A 15,279-nucleotide genomic window follows, 5' to 3' on the forward strand; every position below is an offset into this window, starting at 1 on the left:
CTGTTCTCGGAGGGGAGGAGCTGGCCTTCACTAGCCCCGGCCCCAAACTGCATCCTCTTCCTTCCCAGGGGCTCATGTCATCCTGTACAGACATCTGCAAAATGACAGGTACATCCACATTGCAAACAGATCTAGGGGCTTCAGGGTTCTCACCTCCCCCACCCAATAATCTTTTAGGAACCCACCTCACTGCACTTGGCAGGTGACTGGCCTAAGGGATGCTAGTGAGTCCTTGCCAAGGGTGGCCAGAAGGGACTGCCCCCTAGAGGCTGGAAGCAGGCCTTTCTCATAAACTCTGCTGGCAGATGTGCTACAGTGCCCAGAATCCCCACCAAGGGATGGAGGTTGTGACGCAGCCAAACACACATCTGGATGGATATTCAGAAAGCCTGGAGAATGTCAACGTCCACTGCCTTAACTAACTGCAACAACTTCAAGGAAAGGAAAATACTTTTGATTTGTGTACATTTGCGTAGGAAAGACCCATCAAAATAGGATTCATAATTTCCACTTTATTTTCTGTACAGGGTGACATAAAACATACTCTTTCTGCTAAGGGAGAGTGATCATCACGTGGTTAGTTTTCATAACATAATCCTCCACCGAGAGCACAAGGGAGGACACCCCGCAGAGCCCGACACAGCACTTGGCAGGCGGAAGCCTGCCCTTGGCCACAGCTCACACTGCAGGCAGGTGGGACGCAGGCGGCATGCTGTGCTGCCAGGTCCTCTGAAGGAAGCCATGAGGATTTGCATTTGGACATTTTAAATGCACATTATCAGAAGAAACAATAATAAATGCACACACCTTGGTTACAGGGATGTCACCACACATGGTCACAACTGTGCAAAAATACTGTTCTCCAATCATTAAATAAAAAAGGAACTCACACAAGCTATAAAAATGTTGCCACAAAAAGCAAAGCTTTCCTGTAAGAAATTTTAACTGACTTTGACTATGAACTAACCCCAGATCTGCTAAAAGTACAAGAACCGGAACATAAATAGTCATTACATTTTATTCATAAAGAACATTCTGTAACTCCTGAAACCTAAGAGTCCTGGTACTACCCTATATTGATGGGACCTTTCCTTCTCATTTTTCTCTTCTGGCAGTTCTGTTCTAGCCATTACAATTATTTTTACTCTTTTCATGTAAACTATTAAAAAAAAAAGAAAATCCTTAACTCAGCCACTGATCCCAGTGTTTATGTCAATACAAGCAGGCAACTCTCCAAATGACATAACAAAATGGTACCAGTCCTGTTTTTACAAACCACTCCTCTTTCTCAGACAGGGCTGATGGGACCACAATGAAAGTTTGAGGAATTGCCTGAAGAGAACTCATTTGGCTCTCATTTTATGTGATCAGACCAGAAGGTCCTTTTAACAAGTGAAAACAAACATTGCACACTAATGATGAAACAAGCATGCTGGCAGGCTAGGATTTAAACACTCTCCAGATGGGACAGACTTACAACCTGAGGACACAGGCTATGTATGAAGGTACTCTCCATACTTCACTTTCATGAAAGTGCACTTGGCGGGTTGTGGAACAGATTAGGCAAAGGAACTCACTTTCTGCTCTAATCATTTCTTCCTAAGAGATTCTGACAGGAAGTGGGGAAGTACCAGACGGACTGCATTCCAAATTGTACCGTGACAGCCAGCTTTCTCCTAACTCCCAGACCTTTGAAGGAATGGCAGGACACTCACCAGATCCCAGCACCCAAGGCCAGAGTGGTATTTTGGCCCACTCTGATATTTCTGACCTTTTCCAGCAGGCTACATTGGGCACATGACCCCACCAGCACACCGGAGGGACAATCTCCCTACCAGGCCTCAGCTGGCCCTTTCCAGCCACTTTATTACTTTCTCCGTCGTCTCAGCCCAATCTGCTCACTATCCCCACACTATCCTCCACACTCAGCCCTTTTCCTGGCCACACCCTCTACTTCTGACCAACAAAAGCCTACCAATCCCAATGGAGGAACATCCAAAAATGAAAACACACCCTTCAAATGCCAGTTTCCATCTGACCTAACATGGAAAAATTCATTATCTGTCTTTAATGACAGCAGCATAACTTAGACCCACAAGCTAGGTCTGGCAACAAATGCATGACCATGTTTAGAACAGTGTCAGCATGTAAGTTTGTAAATCAACAGAGTATGTCATGTAAATCAAAATGACACAACTGAATTCAAACATACAAGCCAAAACAAACCCATCAGCCGAGAGCAAAGTCAAACTTCCTCAGAAGCCGGTTGCCTTTCTTCTCCAACTGGACACATGGTAAACCTCTGTCCCATATTTACCCCCTTTAGTATATGGGTAAAATCAATGACCCATTCTGTCTGTGGCCAGGAAGAGGACTCACACGGCAGTGGCACAGCAGGCACCGTCTCAATGTGAGTAAGTGCATGAACATGAAAGTAAACAAAAGGGACATGCAGTCACATCACTTTTATGTGAATATAAAGAAAGGGTTCCACCCCAACTAAAAGTGCAAACTCTCCAGGAAAAGGAGAAATTCTGTTTCATATGGATTTCACGTGTGTGAAGGAGTACACATCCATCAGACTCATCCTAACATCTGCCCACACACATCAGCAAGCCCTGCCAGGAAGCTCTCTGTTCTCACAACATTAAGCAAGTGATGCTGGCAGACCCCGGCTGTTCTGAACTTTCGCATGCACGTCCGCATACACAACAATATAAAAAGCAAACAAATAGGTCACTAGCACCATCAAAAGTATCACGATAACAACAAAATAAACCAGTTCTGGTAAGTGAAATCATAAAACTCATTCCTAACAATCACCCTGAACTAAACACATACACTTAGAGAAAACATCCAGGTGCAAATTTATTTTCCATAAATGGAAAATATGCAAAGCATCTATTACAACAATTAGTAGGATGGGTACTCCAGTCCCAGAAAATGACAAAAATATGTGACCAAGTTAAACACAGGCTCTGCAAATATGAAAATAACAAGAATAAGAGTCTGAAGTAATTCTCTGAAAACTCTGGGGACTCTGACAAGCATGAAATAGCCCATCACACCCAAATTGTGCACAGGAGCTTCCCAGCCATCCGTTTTCACAAAGACACAAACACAGGGAGCTTAAACACACAGATGGTTTGGCTCATGTGCAAGAGAATTAAGCCATTAAATGGGCATCCCATAAAGATCATGTGGCCCTAACATGAACTAAAGAGGAGTCAGCTGCATGCCACAAAGACACAAATGTTCACTTTAGGTCCCCATCTCCTTCTCCATCCCCTTGGATGGACTTTTTGATACGAAGCAACATGGTTGTGAGCCACTGATCCAAGCGAGATATTGAGTCAAATTCCTTCACCTAGTTGAAAAAAAAGAACAAGAATTAGTCCATGGAAATAAAACACAAAGAAACAACACCCCAAGCTGTTTAAACATTTCTAGTGCTAATCCTCCAACTGTCTTCATTTAAATCATTCATTCCAGTTTAAAACTTTCTTCATTAAAATGGTTTGTTTTGGGACACCTGGATGGCTCAGCGGTTGAGTGCCTGCCTTCGGCCTAGGGAGTAATCCTGGAGTCCTGGGCTCGAGTCCCACATCGGGCTCCCTGCATGGAGCCTGCTTCTCTCTCTGTGTCTCTGGCCTCTCTCTCTGTCTCATGAATAAATAAATAAAATCTTAAAATAAAATAAAATAAAATGGTTTGTTTTGTGACTATTTTGATAGAGCTAGTGACAAGTTCCTGTTCTTTTAAACCACTCCAATGCTAACATGCTGAGCTCCTAACCACCTTTATAATTGGACCTTTATACTTAATGTGATAAAGGAAATGAGAGGCTGTATAAGGGAACATGAAACATTACGGTGCAGAGACAGGATGTGTGATAGTGGAATCCCTTTAACTCATTTCAATGCGTTACCATATCAAAGAATGATATTTGAATAGGATGTGAATAGTTTGGTAGCAAAAGTCAAAGGGGGAAACATTCCTTTCCACTACTGCTTCAAAGCCATGATAAATAATGGAGGATACTGAGTAATCGCCTGATTCTAAACATAAGATGGCAAATAGGGGAAAACAAAACTAACGAATATAAAAAAGTCTTCCACATTTCTTTTATTCCAAGAATATAGCAAACTGTTTTTATATGTTAAGTTGCATTTAACTGATTTTACTTTACACTTATTTACGGATCAAATTATTTTCAAAAGAAAACATTCAAACAGCAAATTGTAACAGTATGTAATATTCTCTCTCAAACTTGTCTTTCAGTTAAATTCATCATGGCTAATGAAACTAAATAATTGTAAAGGTTTGTGGGATATATAAAATATGGCTTTTGGAAAAATAAAACTTAGGTATACTAGAAAAATGTTCAAATAAATGTTCAGCACTCATACAATGAAAAGATGTTTCTGTAATTTAAATTTTAATGAATGTACTATATCCCGAATGCATAACTTACTGCTTCAGTATAAGCTTCACTGTTCTGTTCTTCGTGAGCTTCTAGAAGTTTCTGGTAGCAGAAGTATGGACAAATTAGTTTGTTACGCTAAAAAGTTTCAGCTACAAATATACTTTAAATCCAGAAATAGCCTTAGTATCACAATAACTAACACTGCTAAACACCTTCTAGAATAGAGAAAGTACTCAAATATAAGCCACGAGTTACCCCAAGTCAGGGACCTAGTTTTTATGCTAACATTTCTGAGCTGCTTGGTTTAGAACACAGTGCTTATGTCCTTGCCTCTGTTGGCTTCTAAGACCTATTACACAAAAGCAGGAGAGTACCAGTGCTCCTCAGACAGTCAGAGCTTCACTTTAGGCCCAATCCCACCTTACAGCAAAGGATTTTTTCTTCTTCAAAGCTGTGATGTTACTTACTTTCAATAACTTACATTCTCTTGAATCAGTGAATGCTGGAAACATTTCCTCATATTTCTCAAGAGCAAGCTGAAAGAGAAAAGCCAGTTGTTAGTATCTCACCCACTAAATCAGGACATAAAGCCCTTTTTATCTGAACATCTTACTACAGTAAGATTTATCTGCAGCCTATTTAAATGTAGAAGTATGCTATTAAACTCAACATCAAAATCGACACAGGAAACTCTATTCAGTTCGAATTACCAACTTCAATTAAGAATAAATTTTCAAACCAATTTTTCTGAATTAGGTTGCTGTAGAGAAGATAATGTGGACCAAATCTAATTTGTAAAAACTCACAACCAGATGTCTGTTTCCATCCACTACATAGAGAAGCTCTTCCTTAACGCTGTCCAGATCCCACATAAATCCCAGTGAGAGCTCTGCTCGAGGCTTGGAGGGAAGGACACCTTTCCCTCAGCAACTTTACTTCCACTCTCCCAGCCACAGACATGATGAAAGCAAGGCTGCCCAAGTCCTTGCCTCCTGTCTTCCTACTTGATTTTGGAGTTTGAAACAAAGGATGTTATTCTACTTTGTCTCCCTCTTTGTTCCCTCTTTTCTTTTCTCTTTTCTTTTCTTTTCTCTTTTCTTTTCTTTTCTTTCTTTCTCTTTTTCCTTCTTTCTCTCTCTCTCTCTCTCTCTCTCCTCTCTCTCTCTCTCTCTCTCTCTCTCTCTCCTTAGATTTATCTATTTAAGAGCGAGAGCACGAGCAGGAGGGGCAGAGGGAGAGGATCACCAGCAGACTCCCTGCTAAGTATGGAGCCTGACACAGGGCTCAATCTCAGGACCCTGAGCTGAAACTAAGAGTCCGATGCTTAACCAACTGTGCCATCCAGGTGCCCCTGCCCCCTAATTTCAGTAAAGCAAAACTACTGAAGGGAATACAGCCACCATTTCAGCAGCTGTTTCAAGATTACAGCTGGGATGCACAGCATAGTGTTACTGTTAGTATTATTATTAATGCACACAGTTTGGTCTTGCTTATAACCAGTATCACCCAACAAAGTATATCATGGATGACAGAGGACTGAGGCCTGTTCTCATGAGTAAAGTGCTGCCAGACTCCTTACCTTGGCATTCAGCTCATCTACTATGAAGTGACAGAGGGCTGCTTTAAAAAAGTAGTCCTTTGCACTGTACTTCAACAAAGGATTATCCATGGTGTTTGCCCCAACCTAGGCACAGAAAGCAGAATTAGATTTCAAAGGTTTGCCTTCTTATAGTAGGCAAACTGATCCTTGTCTGTCCTTTAGAAAATATTTGTGTATCTTACATCAGTTTAACTATCAATCTATCCTTTAAACTCAGTATCATAGACTCACAACATCAAGAAAGGAGATCTTAAGCTGAATGAAAAACTACCAACAGATGACAGCTCTGAAGTGACAGAAATGTTAAGATTACAGAACAATGATTTTAAAGGAGCCCTCATAAAAATGCTCCAACAAGCAATTATAAAAATGCTTAAAACTAAAGAAAAAACAAAGCATCAACAAAGAAATTTCCAGCATGAAAACCCCGTAAGATATGAAAAAGAAACAAATGGACATTTCAGATGTTATTTATTTGAGAGAAAGAGAGAACAAGCAAGGGGAGAGGAAGAGGCAGAGGCAGAAGGAGAAGCAGACTCTCTGCTGAGCAGGGAGGCCAACTTGGGATTCAATCCCAGGACCCAGAGATCATTGCCTGAGCCGAGGGCAGATGCTTAACCAACTGAGCCACTCAGCTGCCCCACAAATGGAAACTTCAAAACTAAAAAACACAATAATAAAAAAACCCCCACCATAATCAGCATAAAAGGTAGATGGGTTCAATAGCACAACAAGCAGGAGAGAGGAAAGATTCAGTCATCACTGATGACAGAACTTTAGAAATTAGTCTGAATAAGAGAGGCGACAATAGACTGAAAACAACAGCAGCAGCAGCAGCAACAACAAATGAACAGACAGCATGAAGGACCTATATAACTGTAAAATAAGGTCTAACATTCAAGTTGTCTAAGACCTGGGAGGGGAGGACAGAGAGAAGGGCTGAAAATGTACTTGAAGAAATAATGGCTGAAGACTTCCTAAATTTGTCAAGAAAGATAAACCTATAGATTCAAGAAGTTTCGTGAAACCTAAGCAAAGATACCCAGGTCAAGCCACATAAACTTCTGAAAAACTTAAGTTAAGGAAAAAACTTTAAAGTGGCCAGAAAAAAAATGGTACTTTACCTACAGGAGGAAAACAAGTTGAATGACAGTAGACTTCTCATCAGAAGCCATTGAGGTCCTAAGTGATGCATTTTTCAAGTGCTAATAGAAAATAATCGTCAACCTAGAGCTATATACCCTAGGAAAATAAGCTTCAGAAATGAAGGATATCAAAACACTCCCAGATAAAGGAACATACAGAATTTGTCACCAGTGAAATCTGCCCTAAAAGAATGGCAAAGGAATGTTCTCTAAATGGAAAGGAAATAATGAAAGAAGTAATCTTGGATCATCAGGAGAAAGAAAGAATACAATAAGCAAAACATGGGTAAACACAATGGGCTTTTTCTCCTTGTGTTTTCTACATTATGTTGGAAGACTGAAATTAAAATTTATCATAGATGTGGTTCTCAAAGTATGTAGAGAAAACAATTATATATACTGAATGAGGAGGACAAAGGGGCATAAAGTAGACTTCTATATTTCACTCAAAACAATAAAATAACACATCAGCTTGTGATAAATCATGTACTAGTTACACCCAGAGCAACTAAAAACAGCTAGTCAAAGACACTTACTTGAAAACAGTATAGATAATCAAGCAACCCACTATATAAGGCAGGAAAAAGAAAACAGAAAAAAACCAAAACAAAACAGAAAACAATAAATAAAACAGCAGACTTAAGCTTTAATATATCAATAATTACATTAAATGTGAATGTTCTAAATACACCAATTAAGAGACAGAGATTGGGAGAATGGATTTAAAAAAATCATGACACAGAGCTATATGCTGTCCATAAGAAACTCACTTCAATTACAGTGATATACGCAGGTTCAAAGAAAAAGGATGGTAAAAGATATATCATATAAATATTAAATCAAAAAGAAGCAAAAGAAGCTATACTAATATCAGATAAAGTAGACTTCAGAAGAGAGAGAACTAATAGAGATAGTGGGGGATGTTATAAAATGATGAAAGTGCCAACTCACCAAAAAGACATGGCAATCCTAAATATGTATGCAGCAAACAACTGAGCTGCAAAATATGTGAAGCAAAGACTGATAACGAGAGACAAATCCACTCCAGTCTCAACAATGGATATAGATAGAAAATCAGTAAGTAATACAGAACTCAATAATGCAGTCAACCAAGATCTAATTCACACTACAGAACATGTCACCAAGCAACAGCAGACCCACAGAACAAATGCCATGTCAGGCCATATTCTGGGCCATAAAATAACTATAAAAAATTGCTAAGAATTGAAATCACACAGAGTATGTTCTCCAGCCATGATGGAATCAAACCAGAAATCAACAACAGAAAGATAAACAGGAAAATCTCCAAACACTTGGTAGTTAACCAAAGCACATCTAAATAACTCACAGAAATCAATAAATACAATGAAATAAATAAAATATCAAAATAGTGAGACATAGTCAAAGCCGTGTTTAGAGGGGAACTGATAGCACTAAACATGCATATACAACAGAGGAAAATCCATAAGCTCAGTTTCTGTCTCAATTCTCTAAAAAAAGAAGTGTAAAATAAATCTAAAGAAAGAAGGATGAAATAATATTAGAAATCAATGAAACCAAAAACAGGAAAACAGAAAAAAATCATTGAATTCTACCAAATGTTTAAAGAATGAACACCAATTGTTCATGAATTCTTCCAATGAGAAGGGATTATTTCCCAGCTCATTCCATAAACCCAATATTGCCTTGCTACAAGTGAGAAAACTCCATTTACCACAGCATCAAAAAGAACAAAATACTTAGGAGTATATTTAACCAAAGAAGTGCAAGGCTTACACACTAAAACTTTAACATATTACTGAACAAAATTAGAAAGATCTAAATAAATGCAAAGGCACCCTCAGTTCACAGTTTGGAAGACTTAACAATGTTAAGATGTCAACACTTTCTAAACTAGTCTATGGATTCAATAGAATTCCCATCAAATTCCAGCTGGCTTCTTAGCAGAGACTGACAAATTGATCCTAAAATTCATATGAAGATGAAGATGAAGAGTCCCAGAATAGCCAAACAGTCTTGAAAAAAAAAAAGATCAAAGTTGGAAGACTCATAGTAACTGATTTCAAAACAAAGCTATATAATTAAAACAGTGCAATACTGGCATAAAGACAGACATGTAAGACAAATGGGACAGAACAGAGGGTCAAACAGATTATCAGTCAATTTCCATTGAGGGGGCCAAGACCATTCAATGGCAAAAGGATAGTGTATTCGACAAAAAGCGCTGGGAAAACTGTATAGCAACAAGCAAAAGAATGAAGTTGGATCCTTACCTAACACTGTATACAAAAATTAACTCAAAATGAATCAAAGACCTAAACCTAAGAGCTACAACTAAGCTACAACTAAGAGCTACAACTAATCATTTAAGATTTCATGTTAAAGGGTATCAATAACAGAATAAAAAAAAGCAACCCACATAATGGGAGAAAATATGTACAAATTATATATTTGATAAGGGATGAATAAATTATTTAAAATGAGTTAATATATAAATATAAATAAAATATGAATATCTAAATAAGAATTTCCAAATTCTTAGAAACAAGAATTTCTAAAATCCAATAATAAAAAACACTCAATTCAAAAACGGGTAAAGAAATTAAACCAACATTTCTCCAATGAAGATATACAAATGGCTAATGAGTACATGAAAAGGATCTCAACATACTAACCATGAGGGCAATCAGATGTAACAGAAATCAAAACCACAATGAGTATCACTCCATGCTCATTAGTATTATCAAAAAACAAAAACAAAAACAAATCAGAAAACAGAAAGTACTGATGAGGATGTGGAGCAACTGGAGCCCCTGCACAACACTGGTGGGAATGTGAAATGCAGCTGCTGTAGGAGTCTGGCGGTTTCTCAAATAGTTAACAAGAGACTTGCCAAATAAACCAGTAATCCCTATCCTAGATAAATAACCAAGACAATGGCAAGCCTCCTCTCCTAAAACCATGAACACAAGTGTTCAGAGCAGCATTATTCATAATAGTTCAAAAGTTAAGAAACCTCAAATGATACACATTCACTGATCAACAGGTAAACAAACTGTGGAATATTACTTAGCTATGAAAAGAAATGAAGTATCATTACATGCTAAAACAAAAACGAACCTTGAGAAAACTATGCTACGTGAAAGGAGCCAGTCACAAAAAGCCACCTATCCTAGAAAGCCTAGAATAAACAAAACCATTGAGACAGAAAGTAGATAGTGGTTTCTAGAGACTAGGAGGAGGGGGGAATAGGATGTCTTTTGGTGGATAATGTCTTGGAATTAGGTTCTTGGGAAGGTTACACAATTTTGTAAATATACTAAAATCCACTGTTGTATTCTTTAAGATATAGATATATAGGTATAGATATGTATCTCCCCCGATTAAAAGTAAAATTAAATAAAAAGTTTAATTAAAAAAAAAAAGATTCAGAGTGACTTCTGCTAGAAGTTGGCAAGCAGCCTCACCTGCTCGTAGATCTCGATGGCTTTCTGGTACTGCTCCAGCTGGGCAGCATACGCTGCCACTTTGAGCAGACACTTGTTAGCCGAACTGAAATCAAGAACCAGAGCAGAGTGAATAACAATCCAACAGAAAAATGAAAAGGTATCCCATTACATCTTCATTTGGTATAGCCCAATATGCTCATAAAGATTTGTCTCTTATTGCATATAACAAAACTCATTTAATTGTATTAAAAAAACAGCACTTGCCTGTTGGATTCTTCCCCTTTGTAATAATCAGCTGATTGTTCATAATGTGCGATGGCCTGAAATACACACACATGTTTTATTCAAACTACTTCTCTGAAGAGCTATATTTAAGAACTACATTTGCAGAGGTATTATTTTTACAGATAAACCTATTTCCACAGCACACCTTTCACAACTTGGCCTCCTTCCTTTGGGGAAAACCAGAAGCATGCACATCCAGAAGCTTGATGGCAGAATACTGACCACCCATCGGAATCTCTTACTCTCTTCCCTGGGAGCAAAGGCCCAGCTATACCTCCCCCAGCCCCCACTGTAATTCCAGGCAGCTGTGACCTGCTATTTGCAACCGAACGTAAAGAGGCATGCTCTGGGCCTGTCCAGACTTGGCCCATCCATCTGACTGTGTATCTCATTCCAGGCCTCTTCCCTTCCCAGGAGCCACAACGGTAATGACCAAGTCTGGAGCAACAGCAGCAGCCACAAACTGAAGATGGCACAACTGCTCTCCACCTGGTTCCTAAGAAACTACAAAGGGCAGAATGTACTTCAACCACCAAGCACCCACTGCTGCCAAACCAGAATAGCTACACTGGATGGTTACATGAATATGATGGCATACAAAGCCCTACTGCATTTTAGATCTATAGGTTGCTACAGCAGCATAGACTTTACTCATAAATACCTTAAATGTCATCTAGAATAAGGGTGCTGCCTTCAGTTTAAAATGTGTGGTGCTGAATTAACAGTCAAGTGAAGAGAAAACAAGTTGCAGGCTGGAAAGTCTTGGTCATGTTGTGGCATAAGATACAGTGAAATCAAGCATACAACAGCTCAGAAGGCAGAACACAGTCCTACTGTAGCCAGAAACTCCATGGGAAAAAGCTCTATGCAAAGAGACAGATGACTGTTTTCAGCAATGTTTTGTGAGAACAACTCTGGAAACAGCTTGTTTTTTGTAGGCAATTATAAAAGGAATAGGCAAAGTGATAGGGCCTCATAAGACTAGAGAGCCCAATGGCTTCTATCCCTCAAATGACAAAAGTTAAGTTTGAACATTTTAAATTAGGGATTCAACACACTTTTCTGTAATAGCCTAGATTATAAATATTTTAGGCTTAGTGAACTATGTGATCTGTTGCAATAACTTATTAATTCTTCTGTAGTGCCACAAAAGTGGTGTGTCTATGTTCCAAAAATTTATTTATAGACAATGAAACTTCAACTTCACATGATTTTTGTGTCATGAACTGCTTTTTTCCTACCAGTGATTAAAAAAGGTAAAACCTATTCTTAACTTATGGATGTACATAAACAGGTGGTGGGTCTGTACCTCTGCCTTAAATTTCAAGGTTTTCCCAGTAAGCCCTTAAGAGGAAACTAAGCATTATGCAAACATCAGACTACAGGTGCTCCCTTCCCACTAAGCCCATAGATTCAAGGAAGTCCTATGTAAGACCTTAAGAGAGGGGCACAAAGATAAGAAAACAATAAATAAAACAGGCCAAGGAACTATGCTAAAGACAAAGAACACTTTGGCTGTGGTTCTTTAGAGCTGACTGGAAACAAACAAATCTGGCCATAGAGCCTCAGCCCCCACTTTCTGCAGGTACTACTAGTGTAATGACCAAGACCAACAATGACTTGGTTTACAAAATTTGTTTTCCCTCTGAGGCCTCAGGCTGGAAGGGGCCACAGCTAACGTTAGCCATATCTAGGCTGCAGGGCACCATGGGCAGTGTGTGAAAAATCGATATTTCTGGGTTTAAAGTTATGTATTGGGTCTTTATTGTCAGCCTACCCTAACTAATATGCTCCTCAACCAAATTTTCTGAGTATTATTTATAACAGGGGCAAAACTGGAAGCAAGGTAAGTGGTTAAATATAATAGACTACTGTGGTAAGATTAATAATAATAACAGGGGTGCCTGGGTGGTTCTATTGGTTAAGTGTACAACTCTTGATAGCTCAGGTCTTGATCTCAGGGTTATGAGTTCAAGCCCTGCATTGGACACCATGCTGGGTGTGGAGCCTACTTAAAAAAAAACGGGGGGGATAATGACAGTCAATATGGAAATTTCTTCATGAAATTTTACACGAACAGTCATGAAAGAAAAGATACATTTTGGCCCTCTTTCTACACATACACACAGACACACACAGAAAACAGCTGGGACAGATTCTGTTGGAGCCTTTGTCAGAGCTGTCGCATACACACACATGATCAACGTGCACATCCTTCCACTAAAATATAAACTCTGTGAGGGTAGGTTTCATGAAAATTTTGCTCATACTATGTCCCTGAGCCTAGCATAATGTCTATCATTCAGTAGGTGCTCAGTAAATAGATGCTAAGTGAATGAAGGCAAACTGCATTTCAGATGATAACCTCCTATTAAACTACTGCCAATATCTTAATCTAGAATGCCCACAAAAGAAAAGTTTTTCAGTGAATTCCTAGTTAGTCAAAAATAATCTTCTCTGAACTGTCCTCATGCTCTAAAGTATTTAGCATTCTTTTCTATCATAACAAATGGGGTAAAGTATGAGAAACATGACCAAATCTTAGTAGAGTATCAGATAACATAACCTCCTAGGGGTGGGGTAGGGAATATCACTACTTATCTTGCTAGTTCTCACAACACCAGAACTCAATGAACAGTGTTGGGTTGAACTGTATATAACTGTTGTTTTGGAGGTAAAAATAAATGGGTAAATGTGGATAATCTGGTTTAAACTAATAGTTCTTAAATAATTGTACTGGTTCATTGAAATTGTATAACTGTAAACTATGGCTGGATTTATCATAGCAAAAAATAAAACTAAAACCTAGTTTTTAATATTGCTAATTAAATCAATAATCAAATTTTATGATAATCCTAAATTTTGACAGAGGCAGTAGTTGAACAGAAGCTATAGTAGAAAGAAAAATTTGTAATAGTGGCTTAACAGAAGTTTGTAGAAAAGAGGTTGTCACAGGTCATGATATCTTTGGATGTTCACACCTAGTTTGGAATTTTAACATGAAATGAAATTTACCAGGCAGAAGCAAACCCTTACACCTAGAAATCTGCTCGTTGTTTCTTACCATTTCAAAGACCATGATAAATATCAAAAGTAGAACACAGCCACCAATAACAACAGCATACATAACAATAAACCAGACACAAAACCAGTTATTTAAGAAGATTAATAAATCCCATTATTTAAGAAGACTAAAGGAAATGCAGTAATACTCCTCCTTGAGGAATCTGGTAAATGTCATGATGCTGGAAAATACATGAACCCTGAAATGAGAGACAAGACCTTCTAGGACTGCAGTCCTCCTAAGTGTCTCAATTGCAAATGCAATTTCAAAGTCTCAAACTTAAGAGTCCACTTTATAGGTAGATTTAAACAGCTTTCAGATGGGATCAATTCTTTTAGAACATATACCCCCAGACAGTATCGAACGTGAACTTGCCACAGACACACCTACAGAGTAGCAAACAGTATGAAATCATGTTCTCCAGGGGTTGAAACATAAATGGATCACAATTCCTCTGGGTCATCTGAAAGCCCATTTAGGGGCACCAAGGAGGCTCAGTTGGCTAAGCATCTGGCTTGTGATTCTGGCTCAGGTCATGATCTCGTGGGTCATGGGACTGAGCCCCAAAGTCAGGTTCTGCACTCAGCAGGGAGTCAGCTTGAAGATTCCACCCCTCCTCCCTCTCCCTTTGCCCTCCCCCCCTGCTCGCATGCACACACACACTCTCCTTCAAATAAATAAATAAATCTTTAAAAAATTTTTTTAATTCCTTTTAAAGAAGACCATTATTTTATTTTGTAAAATCAAAGAAATAATGTGAGTCTTTGAAACTTCACATACTTTGTTGTTCACTAGCTAAAATCTATAAATGACTCAGAGAACATATAGCTGCTGCATTAAAAGGGAAAAAATTCACTTGTAATAAATGAAATGTAAGCTACCTTACACTACATCTGTCTTTAACTGACTTTTCAAACATAATATATATAACTCATAATATAACTGATTTTTCAAACTTAAACTGCAAGCACCACTGACTATAATCTGGTGAATCTTACCAGGGAAGCAAGGGCAATGATGTTTCTAAACACAGAAACTCAAACATCAGGGAACACCACAAGGTAACAGCCCTGTGTGTGCTGAGTAATACTCTTAAATTGCTTTTAAAAGGGCACATCACGGGATCCCTGGGTGGCGCAGCAGTTTAGCGCCTGCCTTTGACCCAGGGCGCGATCCTGGAGACCCGGGATCGAATTCCACGTCGGGCTCCTGGTGCATGGAGCCTGCTTCTCCCTCTGCCTGTGTCTCTGCCTCTCTCTCTCTCTGTGTGTGACTATCATAAATAAATACAAAAAAAATAAAAAATAAAA

At 38.7% G+C, this 15,279-nt stretch overlaps 1 protein-coding gene across 6 annotated transcripts in view; it reads right to left on the reverse strand.

Annotated features, from left to right (window-relative positions):
• Nucleotides 1-492: 492 nt before the first annotated feature.
• The window catches only part of NAPB (NSF attachment protein beta), a 50,366-nt gene continuing 35,579 nt past the window's right edge, over nt 493-15,279 (reverse strand). For all 6 annotated transcript variants that reach the window (XM_026002317.2, XM_072736540.1, XM_072736541.1 and 3 more), the window contains 6 exons: nt 10,885-10,940; nt 10,639-10,723; nt 6,006-6,110; nt 4,894-4,962; nt 4,475-4,525; nt 493-3,367 (listed from right to left, as the gene is read on the reverse strand). In XM_026002317.2, coding sequence (XP_025858102.1) covers nt 3,257-3,367; nt 4,475-4,525; nt 4,894-4,962; nt 6,006-6,110; nt 10,639-10,723; nt 10,885-10,940 — 477 coding nt within the window. In that variant the 3' untranslated portion in view covers nt 493-3,256. The remainder of the gene's footprint in view (nt 3,368-4,474; nt 4,526-4,893; nt 4,963-6,005; nt 6,111-10,638; nt 10,724-10,884; nt 10,941-15,279) is intronic.

The sequence above is a fragment of the Vulpes vulpes genome, chromosome 14, assembly GCF_048418805.1.
Source record: "Vulpes vulpes isolate BD-2025 chromosome 14, VulVul3, whole genome shotgun sequence".
Lineage (NCBI taxonomy): Eukaryota > Metazoa > Chordata > Mammalia > Carnivora > Canidae > Vulpes > Vulpes vulpes.